The sequence below is a fragment of the Asparagus officinalis genome, chromosome 2, assembly GCF_001876935.1.
Source record: "Asparagus officinalis chromosome 2, Aspof.V1, whole genome shotgun sequence".
Lineage (NCBI taxonomy): Eukaryota > Viridiplantae > Streptophyta > Magnoliopsida > Asparagales > Asparagaceae > Asparagus > Asparagus officinalis.
This window is the reverse complement of record NC_033795.1, coordinates 12,583,738-12,604,153: the sequence shown is the minus strand read 5'-3', so window position 1 is coordinate 12,604,153 and position 20,416 is coordinate 12,583,738. Positions and strand designations below refer to the sequence as shown.

Below are 20,416 nucleotides of genomic sequence, written 5' to 3'. Positions count from 1 at the left end.
TACAGGATATTGACAGATAGTAACCCAACTTCAACAAAATGATCACTGAAGTGACAAGGGCCAGGCTTACATGTATAAAGATGTTATAGATTACAAAACACTGCATAAAGAATTCCTCATTTTCGACTCTCTTTGCCCCCCAAAAAAATTAAACAGAAAACTGATTTCAACAACCTATTTCCACTGGAAACAAAAATCAAAACTGCGATGCGCACTACTCTACATAGTTGCATTAGCGAGATTATGCCAAAGCTGAGAAGTTCTTCGGATGAACACAATTTGAGTTCAGCTTCCCATGTATCTCCCTAAACTTCTCCTTCAATCTATCTATCTGCAGAGATACAACAAACAAAGTGGATTCACTAAGTAACATGCATAAAATGTTAAGAATCAGCACTAAAGATGATACCCTTTTCAGTTCAATCTCTAAGTCTCTTTTGTGCTGTCCAAGAGAGCTCCGCAGCTGAGTGATATCAAAAATACTATCCAAGTCGTCTTCGAATGCAGACTCCAGGTCTTCCCTCAAAAGTGCAGGTAACTTGTCAACCACCGGCATGAGAAGAAAACAATTGAACTGCAAAATTTTGGAATTTCGGTTAAAGAAATAGAAAGGTGAAACTATTATATGCGTGCAACGTGTGATACTGTAGAGGTCCCTTCAAAGAAAATTATGTAGCGATGACAGAGATCGAACTAAGAGCTTCAGTAGAGTAAGTAGCAATTCTAAATCAGTATATGCAATCACCAATACTATATCACTGCAATTCTTCCTCTCTATATGATTTACTATCAAGCGCCGCATAGGAATTTCTTTCTCAGATTTTCATTGATTAACTAGTACATGAAAAGGAGAAGAGAATCACCACAAAGCGACATTGACTTGAAATGCATGAGATATTGGAGTATCATTCAACAAAGAGATAGCACCAAAAGCTTTGAAGCTGGCAATCAATCTTAGGATTTTTTTTATTTAAATACTATGAAGTAGAATATCAGAACGTAAAACAAGATTAAGCCAGATGGGAAGGTAGAGGGTTTACATTGAGATGGTATGCCTAAGCAAGATTAAAAAAAAATCCTAATTTTGCAGCGACTGGTGGAAAAAAACTATAGGAATTTAGAGAAGCGTGCTCATGAAAGAAAACGGCATTCATCAAAATAAACATCTAAGCATCTCCCAACGCTTTCCCAACAAATAACGTTGGCTATGAGTATCATAAGGGGACTACCAGTTAACTTGTAACAATATAAGAACCTATGAAATGGCAGTTATTGGAGAATAAAATACATCATTTTGTCAAAATACATGAGTTTGTCAAGCAATTAGAGATATGATAACTTTCATCATAGTTCAAAATTTGTCTCAGGTATAGAATGATGGTCTAAAAAGGAGATATTAGAGAACAAAACAGGAAGCATTGTGCATGTGTATGGTAGAAAAAGGGGGGGATATAGGTAAAAGACCAGAAAATAGGAAATCCTAATCATAATTTCACGGAAGCATGAGTAAAGAAGAGAATACATGAGAACTGATGTCATAGTTATAAGTTAAAGGTCCAACCAAACAAAAATTGTAGCAGACTATGGATGAAAACAAATGTCCAGTGTCTTCTAAACCTTTAGACATAAATCAATATTCACTTAAAACAACACACAAGACCAGAAATAATAATCAAGATGAAAACTAAGGTAACTATGAATACACACCTTTAATTCAGTTGACACCAAAAACTGTTCTTTAATGCCATGGAAGATCTGATGCACTAATGCATACACAATCCTTTCAGAAGACGGTGCAAGCCTCCGATTCCATAATGTACTATCCAAAAGATCAACAAGTCTTGTCTCTGTTGTATGACTACAAGAGTTTGTATCTGTCTTCTTGTTATCAAGTTTTGTGTCATTGTTAACAGGCCCCAAGGATGAGTTTTGCTGAGTAGGCGCTGAACAAGAAGAATTTCCACCAAAAGAAGAGTGGTCCATGCTAGCAAAAGAGTCAAGGAATTGGCGGAGACCAGCACGATTCTGCGAACAAATGTTATTATTATAAGGCTTTTGCAAGGAGCACTTGTCAAAGCATACAGCAGAAATGAGTTATGACCTTGTTATGGAGGGACCAGGTAACATAGCGAGTCGTGCACACCAAATCTTCCATGCATCTGCAGTAAACTATTTAGTATTAGTAGAAAATAGTACTCACGAAGCAAAATTCCCAATAACTTAGGTTTGACAACTGTGATGAGCAATGCAAGGCTCATCAAACCTTTGTACCTCTGTTCAGCCACTTATTAATGCAGTTTTAAAAATCAAAATGTTATTATGAACACAGTAACTGGGCTGTAATTGTTCTTCAATTTGTACTCAAAGAACTGAAGTCACATAAATGCTGATAAAAAAGAAAGATGTTAAGTTACAATCACTTACTTGTCACGGCATGCTCGTTCAGTGGTCTCAGCAAAATTGTTAAAAGCAACCTCAACACGCTTTAGGAACACCTCATGGCCACTTAGATGCTCACCATCTTTCTGTCAAAAGTCAGTAATCACATGAAAGAAAAGACATGATGAAAACATGATCGAGTCATTCATGATTTTTTATAAACTGTACCTGCAGAAGATATATTGAGATAGGGAGCAACCTCTTAAGTATATATAGAAGCCTATAGCCCAACTGTTGGAGGAAAAGGAAAAATGTCATATGGAGTAAACGTAACAAGCATGTAGAAGATGTTCTGTAATTACTGAAGCAGCCAACTTAATGATCAATATCTTACATTGGCTTAAAAAGGACCGGGTACTACCAGGCACCAAATATGTGCACGAGAAAAAACTAGGATATAATTCCAATTGGCTCTTTGGCTCCTACACGAACATGATTCCCCATAGCAAATAGAATTATGACATCTCTTATCTAAGTCTTTAGGAATTGCTCCTCTGCATTGTTTTAAATATCCCGACATGACATATCTATGTCACCTGATATCAAGGTTTTAAATATCGGCCGACATGTCGGACATGTCGGACGACATATCGGTTTGAGGGCTTGACCGACACGACATGGACATTTTCAACTCGTATATCGGTTTTCAGGGCAAAATCGGAAATATCAGGGTCATATCGGGCATATCGGCCTATTTTTTAGCTTTAAAAAATCAGCCGATATAGTACTTTTTTTTAAGTTCTGTTTTTTGTTATCCGGTTTGGGTTTAGTGATAAATACCCAAACACGTTTGACCCGTTCTCATGTTTAAGGGTTTCTTATGAACCCGATAGAAAGAATTTATGAACCCAAATCCATATATTATTTATCTTTTTATATGTTTAGTCTATAGAATTTATAAAGTATGCTTATATTGAATTTATGAATGCTTAGATTACATTTAGGACATAATATTATACATATACGCACTACCCGATATGGTAATCCGATATTTAGTCAATGTCCCCCGATATATCCCCGATTTTCGCTATCCGACATGAATTTCAGCCATCCGACATGAACCCGACATCCGACATTTAAAACCTTGCCTGATATATACTTTTATAGAGCTTGTTGCAACCGATATGGTCTCTATCCTTTACTGCGTTTTGGCTCTTTTGGGCGACATATACCCGATATGGCCGATATATCAGCCGATGTGTTGGCCGATATATCCTTTTAGATGCCTTGTCGCAAAACAATATACCATGTTTGGCAATTTTTCAAGCGAAATATCATGATTTTCTGATTATATCAAATGACAGTTTGACCTCAAAAACGTCAGACGAAATGTTGCAATAGCGATTTGTACTTTTGCTTGTTTTACAAGGTTGATTAGTGATCCTAAACATATGTTATTTATATTTTGTATGCTTAGATTGCATTAAGTACGTTGAGATTACATTTTAGGCAATATACTATATATGCAAATATCCGTTATGGCATTCCGATATTTACCACATATCTCCGATATTTCCCTAATAACCGCAATCCAATATGAATTTTGGCCATCCGATATTTCCCCGATATCCGATATTTAAAACCTTGCTCCTTTGTTGCATGAGATTAAACTATTACCTAAATTGGCATGTCTGCTGACTTCCCATAGGTCATCAAAGTTATATTGAACGGCCATCAGTTCAGCATGCTTGCCTTGGGCATGAAGTTGGCACCATCCAAACAAGGGTTGATTTTAGTGTACCAGTTGCAAAAGCTTGTTCTATACTTTAGGTAACTTTTGCGGTCTTCCTATCTTACCCCTTTGCTAGTTTCCTCTATGTTTCCTAGTTTCACTTCTCTTACTGGGGTCGACAATCTGTCTCTTAGACATGACTGGAACCCATGTTCCTTTCTCTCGTAATTGCTTATAGCCCCACATTGCATCTTAGTAACTACATATACAATCAAGAACTGTTACAGACATCACTTTCTTTCCTTCTAGTTTTTTCCACATTATGTATCTGACATCTTCAAAATAAAATGCTTCTTGCAACAAGTTATAGCAATGAAATGAACATTTATCAATGTTGAACATGCACAGGCAAAAAGGTAAGGTAATAATCAGAATGCTTGAAAACCAGCAATATACAGCATATAAAGGTAAATGCACCTGATGGAGGAAAGGCTCAAAGGTATCACGGGCTTTTGCGACAGCAATTACACAAGCAGTTCTGCATAACAATGTGTAAAGGCCAAAAGTTAACATTTTATAGAATGAAAGAAAACTGACATTAGAAGTTCAGGATGATGATAACAGAAGTTTGTGAAGTACCTAGAGTAGTTAGTACCATCATGAATATCTTCGACTCCACATGCATTTACAATTTCCTCCCTAGTAATTGGAGGACATTTAACACCACCAACAACGAGACGAAATTCTGCCATTGCACGGTGATATTGTGCACCACCATAAAGACGCATCCCAGCATTCTGAAAACAAAATATGAAAACAAAAACGATGAACATATTAGTCCAACAAATGAATAAACTCTATGCAATAAACTTTGCCATAGATCACAACGAAAACAGATGAAGATCAGATGATCATGGAATTGTCTTTTAGAATCAAAGAAAAATATTGGAGAAAAAAACATGAAACTTTTCTAAGCAGAAGAAATGCCTAAGATTGGAAGCACTATGAAAGAGAACTCGGCGTTCCATTATATTCAATTCTTGCACAAAAAGAAATGCATTTAGATCCATTCTGTAACTTACAGGCATCATTTTCTGCGAAAACTGACCATCAGCTCCTATAAACATTCCACCATTAGTTCTCTCGTCTTGTAGTGTTTCTCCTGTGGCCAATTCACCTCAAGAATAAGTACTGTCATAAATGAGTAATGACAATGACTTCCTTATGGGTAAAAAAATGTTAGACCTCCATCATCAAAGGCAAGTAACTTTAAGAAGCTTTGATCCTCTAATTTGAAACTACTTGACCTTACCAAACTTATCAGGAGGTGCTACCACAGTACCCTTCAGTAACAAAGATAACTGCAATAATGAGAAACATGATGTCAAAGAAAACCCATACACATATAAAAAGAGTTCTAGTTCCACCAGATAAGAAAATTTTCTACAAGACCTCCACTAATCATTTGCAGATAAAAAATAGGCATTATTCAATTTCTGACAAGTCTCAAATTCAATTTGTTCATATGCAAATGCAAAGAAAGTTAAGAAAACCTTAGCCAGAAACGAGTCATGGAACGCACGTCCCTTCTCCTTTAGCTTCATTTCATCCAAATTGCTGTGCAAATAGATATTCTATAGCAGTCAGCTTAAAGAAATGTTGTTATGGTTGTGATACAATAAAAAGGTTTTATTCCTACTGTTAAGACATTTTAAGCACCAAGATGGCTGAGACGTTAATATCAATAAATTCCAAAAGAAATATTTATAAAAATTAAAAAGAAAGGCCATATTGTCCAAAAATTTTCTAAAGCTCATAATTCTGCATTATGGACACATGTTCAAAGGAATAAATTATATACCAGATTTCCTGATTGATGTCGCGAAGCTTTCTTGTTGTGCTTCGATATTCCTTGTCAAGAAGCGGGATAATCAGCGGAACACTTTCCATGTACCTAAACAAAAACTCAAAAGAAAAAATTAATAAAAAGATCATCAGTACCAAAGAAACATTGATTCTTATATACTTTTTCTGTAGTAACTCCTCCAGAAACAACCGAAGGCTGCTAACACCAATTCTGCTCCTTTCCTCCTTTGATAACAATCTACCCAACTTTTCCTCTAAACACGCAATATCTTCCAACTCTCTCAAGGAGATGGCCTGCACATCGTCAAACAAAATTGCAATTAAAATGGAAGTCATTAAGTTAGGTGATCTTAGAAACAATCAAGTAACCTATTCAGGTATACATTTTCTTATATGCATTTCAAAAAAGAAAAAGGAGGTTCATTTTATATAAAAAAATTGGAAACTTCAAAATTGTTCACTATTTGGACTGTTGAGTTATGAATATTAGCAGAATTTTCTGGAGAAACTTGACCTTGGTCCTTGGGACATGGAATGCTTTACTGAGATTATAAATTGTTTATGGTAATTTGATTTTATCGGTAAATATATTGTCTGGAAGACTGGAAGATAGATAGTTTGATGCTCTTGATATAAGAGATTTGGCTACAGAAGGATTGTGACACGCAATTTTAACTATTCCATGTTTTCTGGGGCACAGGAATTTCTGCACTCTGTAACCTAAGCCCATACATCAATAAATTGTTTAAAGAGAGGAGAATATTGAACAGATGGCATCCCGAGCAATGTCAAAAATAGAGTGAAAACTATGAGTAGTGCATGAAATAAAATAGAACAGAAAAATAAGTACACACCACAAGATATTTCCTTAAACTTTTGCCTGAAAATCAGTTTCAATTCCTCTTTGATACATTGTAAAAAAAATTGATAGAAACTGTCAGCCCAAATGACAACTTACACCATTTCATGTTCATTACTCAGTTTCCTAATATGAGAACTAGTGACGGGGAGAAGAGGGGAGGAACAGAGGAAGCTTAGCTGGATATGGAAAACTAATTTCCAAGCATAGCTGGAGTTGGATTCTAACTGTATACAAAAAATCTTGTTTTAACTTAATAAGATGCAGAAAATCGTACTTTTTTAAATTCCTCATTTGAACTGTAAACAGAATCACGTTCTGAGCCAACTCTTCCAGAAGGAATGGACGTAAAGAAAGGTGAATCGCCCAATAAGCAGCCATCCAATATACGAGCAGGCGGTCTAAGAAAAACTTCAACATCTGAAGACCGTGCAAATTGAGGGATCTTTGTATCAAGTTTCGTGGATACTAGAACAGTCCTTGATAGCTCAGGATCAATCTGCAAAATAAGTATGCAAAGGTATAAGGTTTATTGCTGTAATATTTAATAACTTGACGAATATTTAACTTATAGTAGCGAAAAGATTACTGCAAAAGTCCAAACAGGACATATAGACCTGCATAACTATTCTGCGTGTAGTGGCATTACTCCAATCACTGCAATCCTCAAGGCACAATATGATGAACTCTTTATGCTGCATTTTAGCTCGGACAAGTGCTTCAACTGCACGAGCTTGAACCTGCAAATATCTCATGCAGTAAATAGTGGGTTAACGCAAACAGCATAGAGGAACCTAAACTACTCTTTGTTGCAAGAGTTGACTAGCTTCAAATGCATGAAATCCTTGACTAGGAGTAAAATTTATGTTAACTTAATACGAAAACACTTTTAACACTAAAATATTGCTAACATAATACAATCAACTTTAAGCATTTTGAAGTAATCAACAAAGTATTTTGACTGCTGCACATTATGCAACATGTTTGCATCCAACATGGTAAACAATATGTCAACTTGATAGCACCCTATAATATACTTTTTGAGGAATCTGAAGCAAATATTATCAAATAATAAAATCTAGCGTGTCTTTTACATGTCTTTACTGCTCAAACATATTCAGTGTTACATTTAAAAACCATAAATTATAGTTTTATCAAGTAAAAGTTCTCTGAACAAATCAAAATTCGCTTCCAATCACTAACAATTTCCTATGTTGCTTTATGAAACATAGGCAAACTGACGTTCATACCAGCAATGCACATGATTTAAGCTGTAGAACCAAAATAAACAACAACGAATAAAATACCTGCAAAGCTCGATTCTTTTTACCAGGGGCAGGAAGAATCAGACCGGGCGTATCTAATATCGTAAGATTAGGACAATACTTATATTCAACTCTTATAATAATCTCTTTCTCCGAGAACTGACAAGGCTCATTCTCCAGTCTCATATTCTCTGCCTCAATATAACCCTATAATTTAACCGTAAAAAGCCATTTTAATCAATCAAAACCGAACAAAAAAATTACCAAAACAAAGGTAGGATTTTGAGATATCAGACCCCGAATGTCATCTATTTTGAAAGGTCCCCAAAACATAATATTATGAAATAAGTTTCCTTCTAAACCCATTAAAACCCACCCAATGTTATATGCTTACCAGTGCAAATTTTATGGTAAATGTGCAAACTTTTTCGTCCAATGTGCAAACTTTAATGGGTTTAGAGGGAGTGGTTGCCTTCATGCCTCACAGAAATGGAGAGTGAAGTCGGGATATAACTAAAAACAGAAAATTTGAAAGACTAACTCTAATTTCTTTAATCTAGAGTGGCCAATTTCCAGCTAAAGAAACCAACTTGAGGTAACTAATCCATTTTGGGGACAAATATCTCGAAACCCAAAAAAGGAAAACCTACCTGTATCTCCTCGAGGCTCATTCGACGATCCCCACAGCCTTCTACGTCGCCGTCTCCGGAGACGAGGCAGCAGCGGGGGAGGCTGCACGAGGGGTTGTAGGTCATGTGGAGGGTTATCGGGCGGCGAGTCTTGGTCCCGCCGCCGACGTGGTTAAATTGGAACCCCATTAGGGCTTCGACGAGGGCGCTCTTGCCGTCGGTCTGGTGGCCCACCACCAGGATCGCCGGGGCGTCGAACGGCATCGAGAATTCCTGCGCCAGGCCGTGGAGCTCGTTGTAGGCCTCGTACAGCTTCGAGCTCGAATCCAGGGTTTCGTTGGATTCTTCTTCTTCGTTTCCTCCTCCTTGTTTTTGGTTTCGCTCCATTTCTTGCTGGGGCTTTTGGATGAACGACGAAGACTGAAAGGACGGGAAGGGAGAGTAGGGAGAGACACGTGAGGGAGAGGACGATCACGTGATTTGGCTGGGGAGGATTCTCCGTCGCGCATTTTTGTCCAATGCCGTGGAGGGCGGCCCACAGCGCAGGCCCACAGTGGTCCTTACAACGAGCGTTCGAAGTTTTGAAATGGTCTGCCTCAGTTAAAAATCAGAAGTAAAAAAAAAATGCTCCATTTCGGAAATTTTTCTTAAATTCAGATCTCCGTATAAATTTTTCTTATGTGCAGTAGATATGATCTATTGCACAGGAACTCTCTAGATATTAAATTTCATAGGATTTCAACGTCATTAACCTGGGTATCATATGTCATCAAAATCAATGTTTCAGAATTCTCGTAGAGTTGTTTATGAAATAATTTTGGGTGACACTAGTGGCACACTCCCAACCACACCTCCAACCACACCCCCTCTCTCATTTGCTACAGTGCACCAGGCCCCACATGGGATTTTAAAATTTTAAAATCTCATGTGAGGCCCGGTGCAGTGTAGCAAATGAGCGAGACCACACCTCCAAGCACACCCCCTCTCTCATTTGCTACAGTACACCGGGTCCCACATGGGATTTTAAAATCTCATGTGAGACCCGGTGCACTGTAGCAAAATGAGAGAGGAGATGTAGTTGGAAGTATGGTTGGGATGTGCCCCTATCATTTTCCAATAATTTTTCATCCCGTTATACATGATTGAAAACACATGGAAATTTTTTAAATTTTTATTTCTAAATACTTTATGTGCAGTAGATCACATCTTTCGGTTTGGGTTTCCATTTCCGAACTTAAAATCTTAAAATCAAGTTCATAAATATCCAAATATGGAATACTATTCATATTAGCCCAGCTCAACTCCTGATCTATACTGGCACATATTTTGTTTGCATATCTTTTGTGTTGGATTTAGGGCTTCACTTAATGAAACAAGAACTTTAGGTCAAAATAATAATAACAATAAATAAAGAAGAGTTTTGCAAGTAATAGTTCAGCTTTAAAGAAAATGTTATGTCGCTTCAGATACATAATAGATGTTGTTATCGAAAACTTATCGGCATTGATGCACCGAATGTGCAACTAACTTGACCAACTTGTGTGTCCGTGTGTGATCACATTCTAGACTAATCACATATATGCTTCAAGAACAAGATCTCATTATCCAGCAAGTACAAACTTATACTATCAAAATTTCAATGAAAAACTTAATGAAAAGTGCAAATCCGTCAAAGATTCACATTTACAGGCACTCCGAGACTAACAACATCATCAATATCTTAAGGATTTACTTCGGCTGATCTTAAATTCTCATGGCATACCATCAACCAGCACAAGTCATATGAGCATACAACCATAAACGCTCAAGCATAGAAACAATTACAGCCTCCATTGCCTACAGTGACATCAAACCATGAGCTTTGCCTATGTGACCCAACCATCTCGAGCATTAACTGGATTCATTTTTCTCCAGTGCTGTGGCATAAAAACAAGGTGTCATGGCGTGAAAATGGAGCAAGGAGTAAATAATAGAAATGAAAAGTTTGCTTACTGTTGTAGTTGAGAAGCTTCTCGATAAGGTCAACATGAGTCATCAGCATTCGCCTGCAACAGTAGCGGACTAGGCCTAGTGCATCGAGTGCATCCCTATGGAAATGGCATGTCCAGCCTCAGTGCTCTTCTTGATGGTTGCATGTAAGAAAGATATGACAGAAGAGATGCATGCTTGTGATGCTTCCCTCAGTAGATAGAAGAAGAGAAATGCTGGTTTAAAGTGCAACAGTAGGAAGTTTATCATTCATGCATCTTTGACTGCACTCATTGTACTGGGGTGTGGCCACTCATACCCCCTTAGATATTTTGTTAACCCTTACCCCATAAAACTTGCACAATATTAATTCGTTCCTCCTCAATTTAGATGGCAATTTAATCTTTTCAAAAGGTAATTTACTTTCACATGCCACGTGACACCTCAACTGACAGCGCATGGGAGAAATAATGTTCTCAAGAGTTCATGGGATATAAGTGCTAATAAAATAGTATTTTAGGCAGATATACCCTAACAATATAGGGAATGTATTTGCAATTAATCCTAGCTTGTACTACATGCAAACTTCCAAACTATCATGGTCGAACGAAAACCAATTACACTATTATTTGATGACTTCTACACAGCTATATTATGCAAGTTACGTCAATTAGTTGGACATTTATTAAAGCCAGAATTGATGCAGCATATGTTTTGTGTTTGTAACTTTTAACAAAGTGAAAGCTTGGCAGAGATATAAATGTCATCCAGACAATGTTAAAATATACAATTTGAGCATTTAAGCTTTAATAGGTTTTCAAATATTCTGAGGTGCTATAAGAAAGCTGCTGAGTGAATTAAGATACCCAAGAATATTGTAATGTCGGTATAAATTGTAAAAAAGAATTTCTCAGGCCACATAGGTTGTTAATGTGGAGGAAATCGCTGATGCTTTTTGGAAGAAATCGGGTAGTGCCAAGCCCGGACAATCCAAGAAAAGAGGGTGATTTTCGGCCAGATTTCAACGTGCAACTTCAACGAACTGTAATTTTGGTTCCCTCTATAGATCGGTATTATTATGTAGTTTCAGATAGCTCGAGAGGTGCTCTACGCCTTGAACAACATTGTCATTCATACCAAGTTTCAGGGTCAAAGAAAATTTCTATTTAGGCTCACCCGTCGAAGAATTTTGGTCTCTTTAGTTTCCATTTTCTATTGAAAGTATTTTAGGAAGTCTATTTTTAGGAATTACTAGTTTGGCACTGTTGCATTGTTTTATACTTTTATGACCTATATAAGGGGGATGAATTTATGTAGACAATTTATGTTGGCTTTTATATCATCCTGAAGTTTTTATCCGAGGATTTCTAGGGTTCGTGCCATTTCGCCAGTACGATAACGAGCAGCTATTCTCTTTGATTAAGCTTCTGCTACATCAGTTGTGGTTTCAAAACATCCTTCTGAGCTTGAAACAAGAAGAGCCTAAGTAGCAAAGCCTCGTCTTGACTGTAGATCAGTACTCAGTAGTTGCGACTTTGGGATTCACCAAAACAGTCTAGCTTGATTATAGGTCTCGTTGTGAGTTTCTTCATTGAATTAGGACTGTAGTTTCAAAAAAGCTCCAAGCCCCAAATGCATGACCTTTGGAAAGATCCAATTCATAACGGAATGGAATTTCATGTAGATGCAAGGAACGAGGAATAGATAATGGAACCTCATTTTACATTAGAGCATTGGTAGTGCGATGGGGCATAACATTAAGATAAGAATTATTAGAATATTACATTGGTCGCAATTATTTTGAAGAGGTCAGATTCAGTTTTACCAGAAAATGTTACGAAAAGTCTTCTAGTAGAAGAGCTACACATGATAGAAAAGGTTGTTTTATTTTAGGTGTTTTGTGCATTTAAGATAAATGCAGAAGCCTTAGCATACACAAGTACCGTAATTGCCGGAACTAAGAACCGAATAATGTGAGTGGAACATTGAATAGATTTGTGTTTCAGTTATAGCCCTCTATTTTCCTTTTCACAGGTTACTATCGATACCATGAAGGAGTGGACAGGTATACCTCTCTAGAAAAGGGAAAAAAAATGGGAAGAAAGAGCTGACATTAAGAAAGTACAATACAAGAGGATAACTGTTAATGAGATTAAGTCAATTGCTCGCCAAATAATCAGCATAACGCTCCAGCTAACTTGTTCTCTGGCCCTCTTCGGTTGCTGCATTGGTCAGGTTTGCCTCATTAATAAGCCCATATCTACAAACACAGCCTGCTGCTCTACTTACTGATTTAAAAATAAATAAAGCTTTTACAAAAGCTTGAATAACATGCAAACTCAACCCATCATCTTCTACAAACCTAGCTCAACAAACTCTAGCCTTCTTCATCTTCTTACTAAGTACAGCAAGCATCAACCCATATTGCCCTCTGCTCATATTCTCCCAGAAGAAAGAATTGGTTTACCCTTAATTTTAAGCTCAAGACGTAAATTCAATTGATTTTAGAAAACATTAATATATTATAAACATTGTTATTAACAAGCCAAGAAAAAGACACAGAAAATGTGAAAGACCATGGAGCTCACCCCCTAAAAGCTAGTTGTTAGAGGGAGAGAGCACAAATCTCTTCGTATAACCAACAATCATTCCCATTTAGTCAGTGTGGGACTAAATGGACCCTAACATACAACTACATTTCCCGAACCCAACCACAACCTCGCACTAGTCCAGTCCAGGTAAAACATTGCAACCCCAACATCACCCTTTTGGCTTTACACTAGACTATTCTCGAGCTAACACTACAATGTCAGCGTCACCACCCATGCCGCTCGCTTGAAACTGGGGAGGTGGCGTTGTTTCTTTATATCATTTGCAACAGACCCAGGAGAACTCGCCCTTAAAAGCTAGTTGTTAGAGTGACGCCACACAAATCTCTCATAACTCCAAACATCCATGAACTAACAAGCATGAACAATCACAGGAAACCAAGCACTAATTTTTCTCGAAAACTCCAATGAACAAACAATTCAACGTGCAAAATTATCTAGTAAATAACTTCTTTATTTTTTTGTTCGATGCTTTCGAATCAGCATGAAAATAAAAGAAGGTTAAAGTTGAAATGGAATAGATTCTCACCCCTCAGTGTAATCCGCCTGCAAGAGATCGAGATACGTGTCCCATTTGTTCCCAATCACCTGAACCAACAACAGGAGTCAAGATCGCATCAAAACCCTAGGAAATTATATCAATCGACAGCAGGTAGAAAACCCTAGAACCGTAGAGCACTAAGAACTCGAACAGTGAAAGAGATGAAGAGCGAACCTTTCCGCAAGTGAAGCAGCGAACAGGGATAATCATCTTGTTCTCTTTTATCAAAATCTTTCGAAAAAAGCTGGGATTTTTTTGGGGAGGGTTCTTAAATGAAGAATGAAGGGGCTGAAAATTGAATTAATGGTGCCAAGTGGGCCAAGAGAGGCGCCGCCCGGTAATTTATAAAGGGCCTATTTGAAGGCTCAGCCCATTATATAATTTATAATATTTTTAAAAAAATTATTAGGGAAATTTTTAATTTTAATTTTAGTTTTAGTTTATGAGGTTAATGGGCTAAATACCCATATTGGTATTTTAATTCCACCTTAATTTCCAACAAGGTATTTTAAATAGGCAAACCCGCTTTAAGACATTTTAATTGATCCAACTAACCAATAAGGCATGGTTTCTCGTCGACGGGCAAATTTCCGGCGAGATCTCGTCACGTGCATGGCACATGATGTCTCAAAACTCGTTTTTAGCAGCGGCGACGACAACAATCTCGTCATATTCAGCCGATTCGATGGGGTTAGCGATCTCAGGCGGCATCATAATCGTTATTTTATCCTACTTTGGGCTGAATATGACGAGATTGTTGCCGTCGCCGCTGCTAAAAATGAGTTTTGAGACATCACATGCCATGCACGTGACGAGATCTCGTCGGAAATTTGCCCGCCGACGAGAAAACATGCCTTATTGATTAGTTGGATCAATTAAAATATCTTAAAGCGGGTTTGCCTATTTAAAATACCTTGTTGAAAATTAGGGTAGAATTAAAATACCAATATGGGTATTTAGCCGAGGTTAATGTATACAAGTTTAATTTTACGATGAAGGGGTGTTTAGCAAAGTGAAAAGAAAACTGAAAGTGTGAAACCTATTTTTTCTACAAGGTTCAAAATGCAAGTGAAACATAGTATTTGTTTGCGAGAAATATTGTTAAAGCTAAAAAGTAGAGATTAAAAGGCAATATCATTTATTTATTCAAAATTATTTATGCTTTCAATGATTGTTTATAATTTTTTTTTTAATTTGGAGTGGTATACATTTTTGTTGGACCCTAGAGGGGGGTGATTAGGGTCAAGAGGCTCTAATATGCAATAAAAATTAAACACAAGCAAACCACAAACAGGAAATGCAATCAAAGTAAGAGAGAAAGAGTTAGGAATCGTTATCCTTGACGCGCGATGTGTTAACGAGGTTCGGCCCGCTGACCTACGTCCCCGCTCCCCACTCTCGAGGAGAAATCCACTACACACCCGGTTTGGAAGCCGGAACTTCGTCTACACAGTGATCCCACACGATCTCTCACTACACAGTTTGATCTCAACAGATCACTCCCTCACAGTTGATCTACACAAGATCTCACTCACACAGCAGAAGCAAAAGATGCAAAACTCTCTCTTTACACAGCCCCTATGGCAAAGAGAAGGATTACTGAAGCTGGGAAGTGAATCACACACAAAAACCACAGAGAAAACAGATTTGAAAATTCTCTCAGGAAGACAGCGTCTCTCTGGTTTTTGCAAAACGTTAGGGCAAGGAAGAAGAAGAAGTCTGGGGTTTAAATAGAAGAGATTAATCAATTTAAAAAAAAACTAAACCCAATCTTCCCAGTTAAGAAAGTAATCTCCTTTTCAGACCCTTACCTCAGACTGTGCCAAACACTAATAAGTGAAAGCACAGTGTTCTAGGCAAATGACCGTTTGAAAAAAAAGTCGCGGCTGACCGAAGAGAATTTCGGTCGTCCGAAATAATCGTTCGGTCGACCGAAAGATTACGTCGGTCGACCGACCGAAAATCCGGTCGACCGACCGAAAATCCGGTCGACCGAGAGCCGCTTTGAAGAAATAGAAAACACACCGGTCGACCGACCGAAAATCCGGTCGACCGACCGAAAATCCGGTCGACCGACCGAAAATCCGGTCGACCGACCGAAAATCCGGTCGACCGAGAGCCGCTTTGAAGAAATAGAAAACACACAGAAGTATGAAAGCGTGTGTGTGATTCCCAATAGCTTCAAGTGAAATCAGTAACTCTTTGCCTACATTCTAGCACTAGAGAGAAAATAGAAAACAAGCTAATATCCTCACATAGAATATAGTTCTTGAGTCTTGATAGCTTTAAGTTTGATGAAGCTTCTTTATGGATTTGTTGTTCTTGAATTAACATAGCTTCATCATTATGCCTCCTCCTCCTTTGGATATCATCGTTGTAGCATATATTCCATCCATCCTCCATTAATGGCACTAACAAGCTTGATAAATGAATTTACTACATTTGCACTAAATAAGCCATTAGTACCGTTAATAGTGGTTGTAAAACATCATCAAAACATAAGGGCTAACAATTTTAACACTTTTCAGGATGACTTCAGCACTAATTTTGTTAGAGGAAGTTAAAACGAAACATAAATTTGCACAGGTTTTTAATAAAACAAACACGTGAAATAATGTGTGATATTTTCACGCTTCTATTTTCCACTTTCATGCAAGCAAACAACTCCTAAAGTTGAACGTCACGATTCTCTTTTTTTTTTTTTTTTTTTTTTTTTTTTTTTTTTTTTTTTCCCTTCTTTTTTTTTTTTTTTTTTTTCTTTTTTTTCTTTCTGTTTTTCCCCTTCCTTTCCCCCCTTCCCTGATTACGTGCTTTCATTTTTTATCGATTTTTCGTAGTAAATTCTTCCTTTGCAAGCATAGGATCTAGATTTTTTTTAGTTTATAATCTAGGTTAAAATCAGGGGGTTTTGTGAAATCTACCCTTAAAACATACAATTTAAGGGAGGCCATTTATCTAAGGGGGTGTTAGTCAATTGGGACATTTTCATGCAAAATGGGATAACTGTTAAAGTGGAATAATATTTCGCTAGTGGGATATTTTAGCGGGATAACTAGGAACAATTTTGTGAAGCAGGATATTTTGATAAAATAACGTGGGATAAATTTTTATAATCATGAAGTATATATTTATGCATTTTGAAGATATAAATACTATTTATGTATTTTAAACTTACTATTATTAATTGATAATTGCTTACAAGAATGTTCGTTACTATTAAATAACTTTTGGTTAGACTATAAGATATTGACAATTATTATTATGATGATGGTCTAATGATGGTGATAACCATAATAGGAAATAAGTAAAGAAAAAAATAAAAAATAACAAAATAAATACGAGTTCTAGTTTTTTACCACATAGTTCCAAGCTAAAACTTGGAATAATTTGAGAGACTAGAACTCTCATTTTTGTATAGAAAAATAAAAAAAGTGGGATAATTTTGTACAATTATCTCAATTCTAGTTTTGTTAAAGTTCTGCTTGACTAACACTGTAAAATTTTATTCTAGTTTTAGTTCTATGTGACTAACAAATTTTATTCTAGTTTTAGTTCTATGTGACTAACACCTTAAAATTTTGTTCTAGGTTTAGTTCTATGTGACTAACACCTTAAAATTTTATCCCACAGATTATCCCAGTTCTAATTTTAAGTTCTAGGTGACTAACCCCCCCTAAGAGAACAAAATATGACCAATTCATGTTATGTGAATGCCCCCCTCACACAGCTGAAATCGTACATCTCTTAACGTGCAAACAATTCTCATCTTATCACACGATCCAAATTAAGTGATGAGTCATATAAAAATACGCAATACAAATATGCAATGTGTTAAAGTTGGAAAAGGATACTTGTTGATTCAAATTTCTTTCGTTTGGCCCTCAACTTTGAATTCAAACCCTCATTATTTGGACCATAATTCTATCCAGGCCAAAGAAATCCACGTATGGAAACTTTCATATCATCTCCTCGCGAAGAATAATGGTGACAATTCAAAGCTCGTGCAAAAAAAAAAAAAAAGGAGCAATCCAATCCTCCAAAAATTGGTAGTCATTGATGAAGACGTTACTTGTTTTCTTTATGCAAGTGTTTTATTTGCTGAGTCATTGTTGGTGAAATTTCAGAGTCATTGTCATGGATTTCTTTTTTTTTCCCCCCCTGAGAGAAAGATTCAGCAACTGCGCGCCAGGTCGTACTGTGAATAGGAGTTACAGGATGCGTGCAGGACTTAGGTGGCTCCGTTCTTTTGGTCGAGAGTTAGTTTGCGAATTAAAAAAGTTCAGGCGGTTTAGTGCAACACTTTTGGAAACTCGGGGGGCTTTCCTGAAATTGACCTTTTTTTTTTGCTACTTGATGTATGAGTTTAACATATGGCAAGTCCAAAACACGTTATTTTCATTTCAGCAGGTAGCTTGTTGATGCAATTTTAGAAGGGAAACATCTTCATTTTAAATGATTTTATTACCCCCTTTGTATGTCGTAATTCCTGAGCATGTATACTATATATGATATAATTGAATATTTTGTTAATATATTAAACTCCAGCCAAATATCTCTTATTCTTACTGCATGATGGGGATGCTCTCTAGTTATGATATCTTATTTTGCGCATACAAGCTTTACACGGTTCTAATAATGATCAGCACAACGTAAACACATCAGAATCCTCCCGCCCTCCCAACCCCCCCCACGCCTCTATTTATTTATCAAGAAAATTTTATCAATTTCAATCGCAAGGATATTTCACATGCAAAATTCACCAAGTATCTTATCGTCCCACTCCTACAAGACTTTTGTGCCCAAGATCGAGGTCCCAATGAAGAACCTTAAAAACAAAATATTTACAAGAACCAAAGCCCAACACTTGTTTTAATTGGTAGAGTGCAATCTAATATATAATAGAGCCTGTATTTTTGTTAATAGTCTAGTATTAGGTAATTAAGTAGGTGTCTGCATGTCATGATTGGATGATATGCCTGCATGATGTCGCGGATGTGGTATATATCCGAGCTCATCTTATTTATATCATCAACGTATCGAGATCATAGTTGACGTTGTGATCGTATATCACATCAGCGATACCCAAACTATGTTTACTCTATTGAGTTAAATCTCTCATTATTACTGTGGAGAAGAATTGGAAAAAGCAGATTTTTGGTCATAAGTCGACTTATGCACTCATGCACAGGCATAAGTCGACTTATGGTAAGTCGACTTATGTTGGTGCATGAGTCGACTTACGTTCTGCTCTGGATTGTTGGTTTTTTGCTCTGCCAAGTCGACTTATCAGGTCTGATAAGTCGCTTATGATCTTCTTCTCCAGTTGCTGTTTTTCGCTCTGCCAAGTCGACTTATGCAGACTGATAAGTCGACTTATGACGGGTTTTTTGGAAAGTTCAGGTTCCTATTTGCAGTCTGTTTGGGTTTCTGTTTTGGTATAAATACCAATACGATTTGAGGGTTTTGTGAGGAGAGTTTTGGGGTTTTGGAGCACAGAAAAAGAGAGATCTTTCTGAGCTATTTGTTAGGGTTATTGGTTGAGAGATTGAGAGATTTGTTGGTGAGATTAGTTGGTTCGTTTGAGCGATTTGTAATCTCAATTTGTACTCTCCTTCTCTATTAGTGAAAACCCACCCCCTTCTTGCCCCGTGGACGTAGGCAATTTGCCGAACCACGTAAAACCTTGGTGTTTGTGTTTTGTTTGGTCTTTCTCTCGGCGTTCGTTGGTTTGGTTTCTCAAAGCATCAGTCACAACAAGTGGTATCAGAGCACGGGCAACGCTTGGGCTATTTGGAGGAGTAGATCGCTTTGGAAGTTCATCTAGGGCTTCGTTTGGTGATAAAGGTGGGATCTTTTTTTGTAAAAATCTCGTCTTTTTCAGTTTGGATCTATTTCTCGTTTGTTTCCGCATTGGTTTGGTGGTGCCTTGAGGATTATGGCCGAGAAAGAAGGAGTTGTGGGCAGTACTTCCGGCGTGAAGACCGTCCAAAGCTTGAATATCCACTCAATGAAGATTGATGTGGAAAAGTTCAATGGCACAAACAATTTTGGACTTTGGCGATGCGAAGTCATGGATGCGCTCAACGCGCAAAATTTGGAAGATACGTTGGAGTTGGACGGGAAACCGGACAACATTGATGAGAAGGTTTGGAAAAAGATGAATCGAACGGCGTGTGGTGTGATTAGGTCTTGTCTCACTCAAGATCTAAAGTATGATGTGATCAATGAGACTTCTGCAAAGAAGATTTGGGAGATCCTTGAGAGCAAGTATTTGACCAAGAGTGTGGAGAATCGCTTGCATTTGAAGAGGAGGCTTTACCGCTTCCAGTTGAAGAAAGGAACCTCCATTGGTGATCACATGAACCACTACACGAAGCTTCTTGCGGATTTGGCGAATGTGGATGTTAAGATTGAAGATGAGGACAAGGCGTTGTTGCTATTGAGTTCCTTGCCTGACGAGGAATATGAGACCTTCGTTCTTACTCTTATTAATGGGAAGGCATCTCTTTCGTATAGTGAGGTCACCGCTGCACTTGTGAATTATCAGCTTCGAAAGAAGGATAAGGAG

The 20,416-nt window shown here is 37.4% G+C and overlaps 2 protein-coding genes across 4 annotated transcripts; both read right to left on the bottom strand.

The window, feature by feature from the left end:
• On the bottom strand, positions 10-9,176 carry LOC109830305 (dynamin-like protein ARC5). 3 transcript variants are annotated; one of them, XM_020397534.1, is made up of 17 exons: positions 8,752-9,175; positions 8,144-8,308; positions 7,454-7,576; positions 7,114-7,335; positions 6,138-6,271; positions 5,973-6,065; positions 5,665-5,728; positions 5,424-5,472; positions 5,194-5,273; positions 4,751-4,908; positions 4,589-4,649; positions 2,608-2,670; positions 2,425-2,525; positions 2,102-2,159; positions 1,708-2,025; positions 410-574; positions 10-331 (listed from the first exon to the last, which is right to left on the bottom strand). In XM_020397534.1, the coding sequence occupies exons 1-17, from the start codon at positions 9,115-9,117 to the stop codon at positions 242-244; spliced, it is 2,310 nt and encodes a 769-aa protein (XP_020253123.1). In that variant the 5' UTR covers positions 9,118-9,175; the 3' UTR covers positions 10-241. The 3 variants fall into 3 exon arrangements, with proteins under 3 accessions (XP_020253123.1, XP_020253125.1, XP_020253126.1); XM_020397536.1 differs by lacking the exon at positions 2,608-2,670 and having other exon boundaries at positions 8,752-9,176; XM_020397537.1 differs by lacking the exon at positions 8,144-8,308.
• Positions 10,314-14,131, bottom strand: LOC109830304 (DNA-directed RNA polymerases I, II, and III subunit RPABC5). The gene is made up of 4 exons (XM_020397533.1): positions 14,023-14,131; positions 13,837-13,895; positions 10,723-10,817; positions 10,314-10,646 (listed from the first exon to the last, which is right to left on the bottom strand). The coding sequence occupies exons 1-4, from the start codon at positions 14,056-14,058 to the stop codon at positions 10,621-10,623; spliced, it is 216 nt and encodes a 71-aa protein (XP_020253122.1). The 5' UTR covers positions 14,059-14,131; the 3' UTR covers positions 10,314-10,620.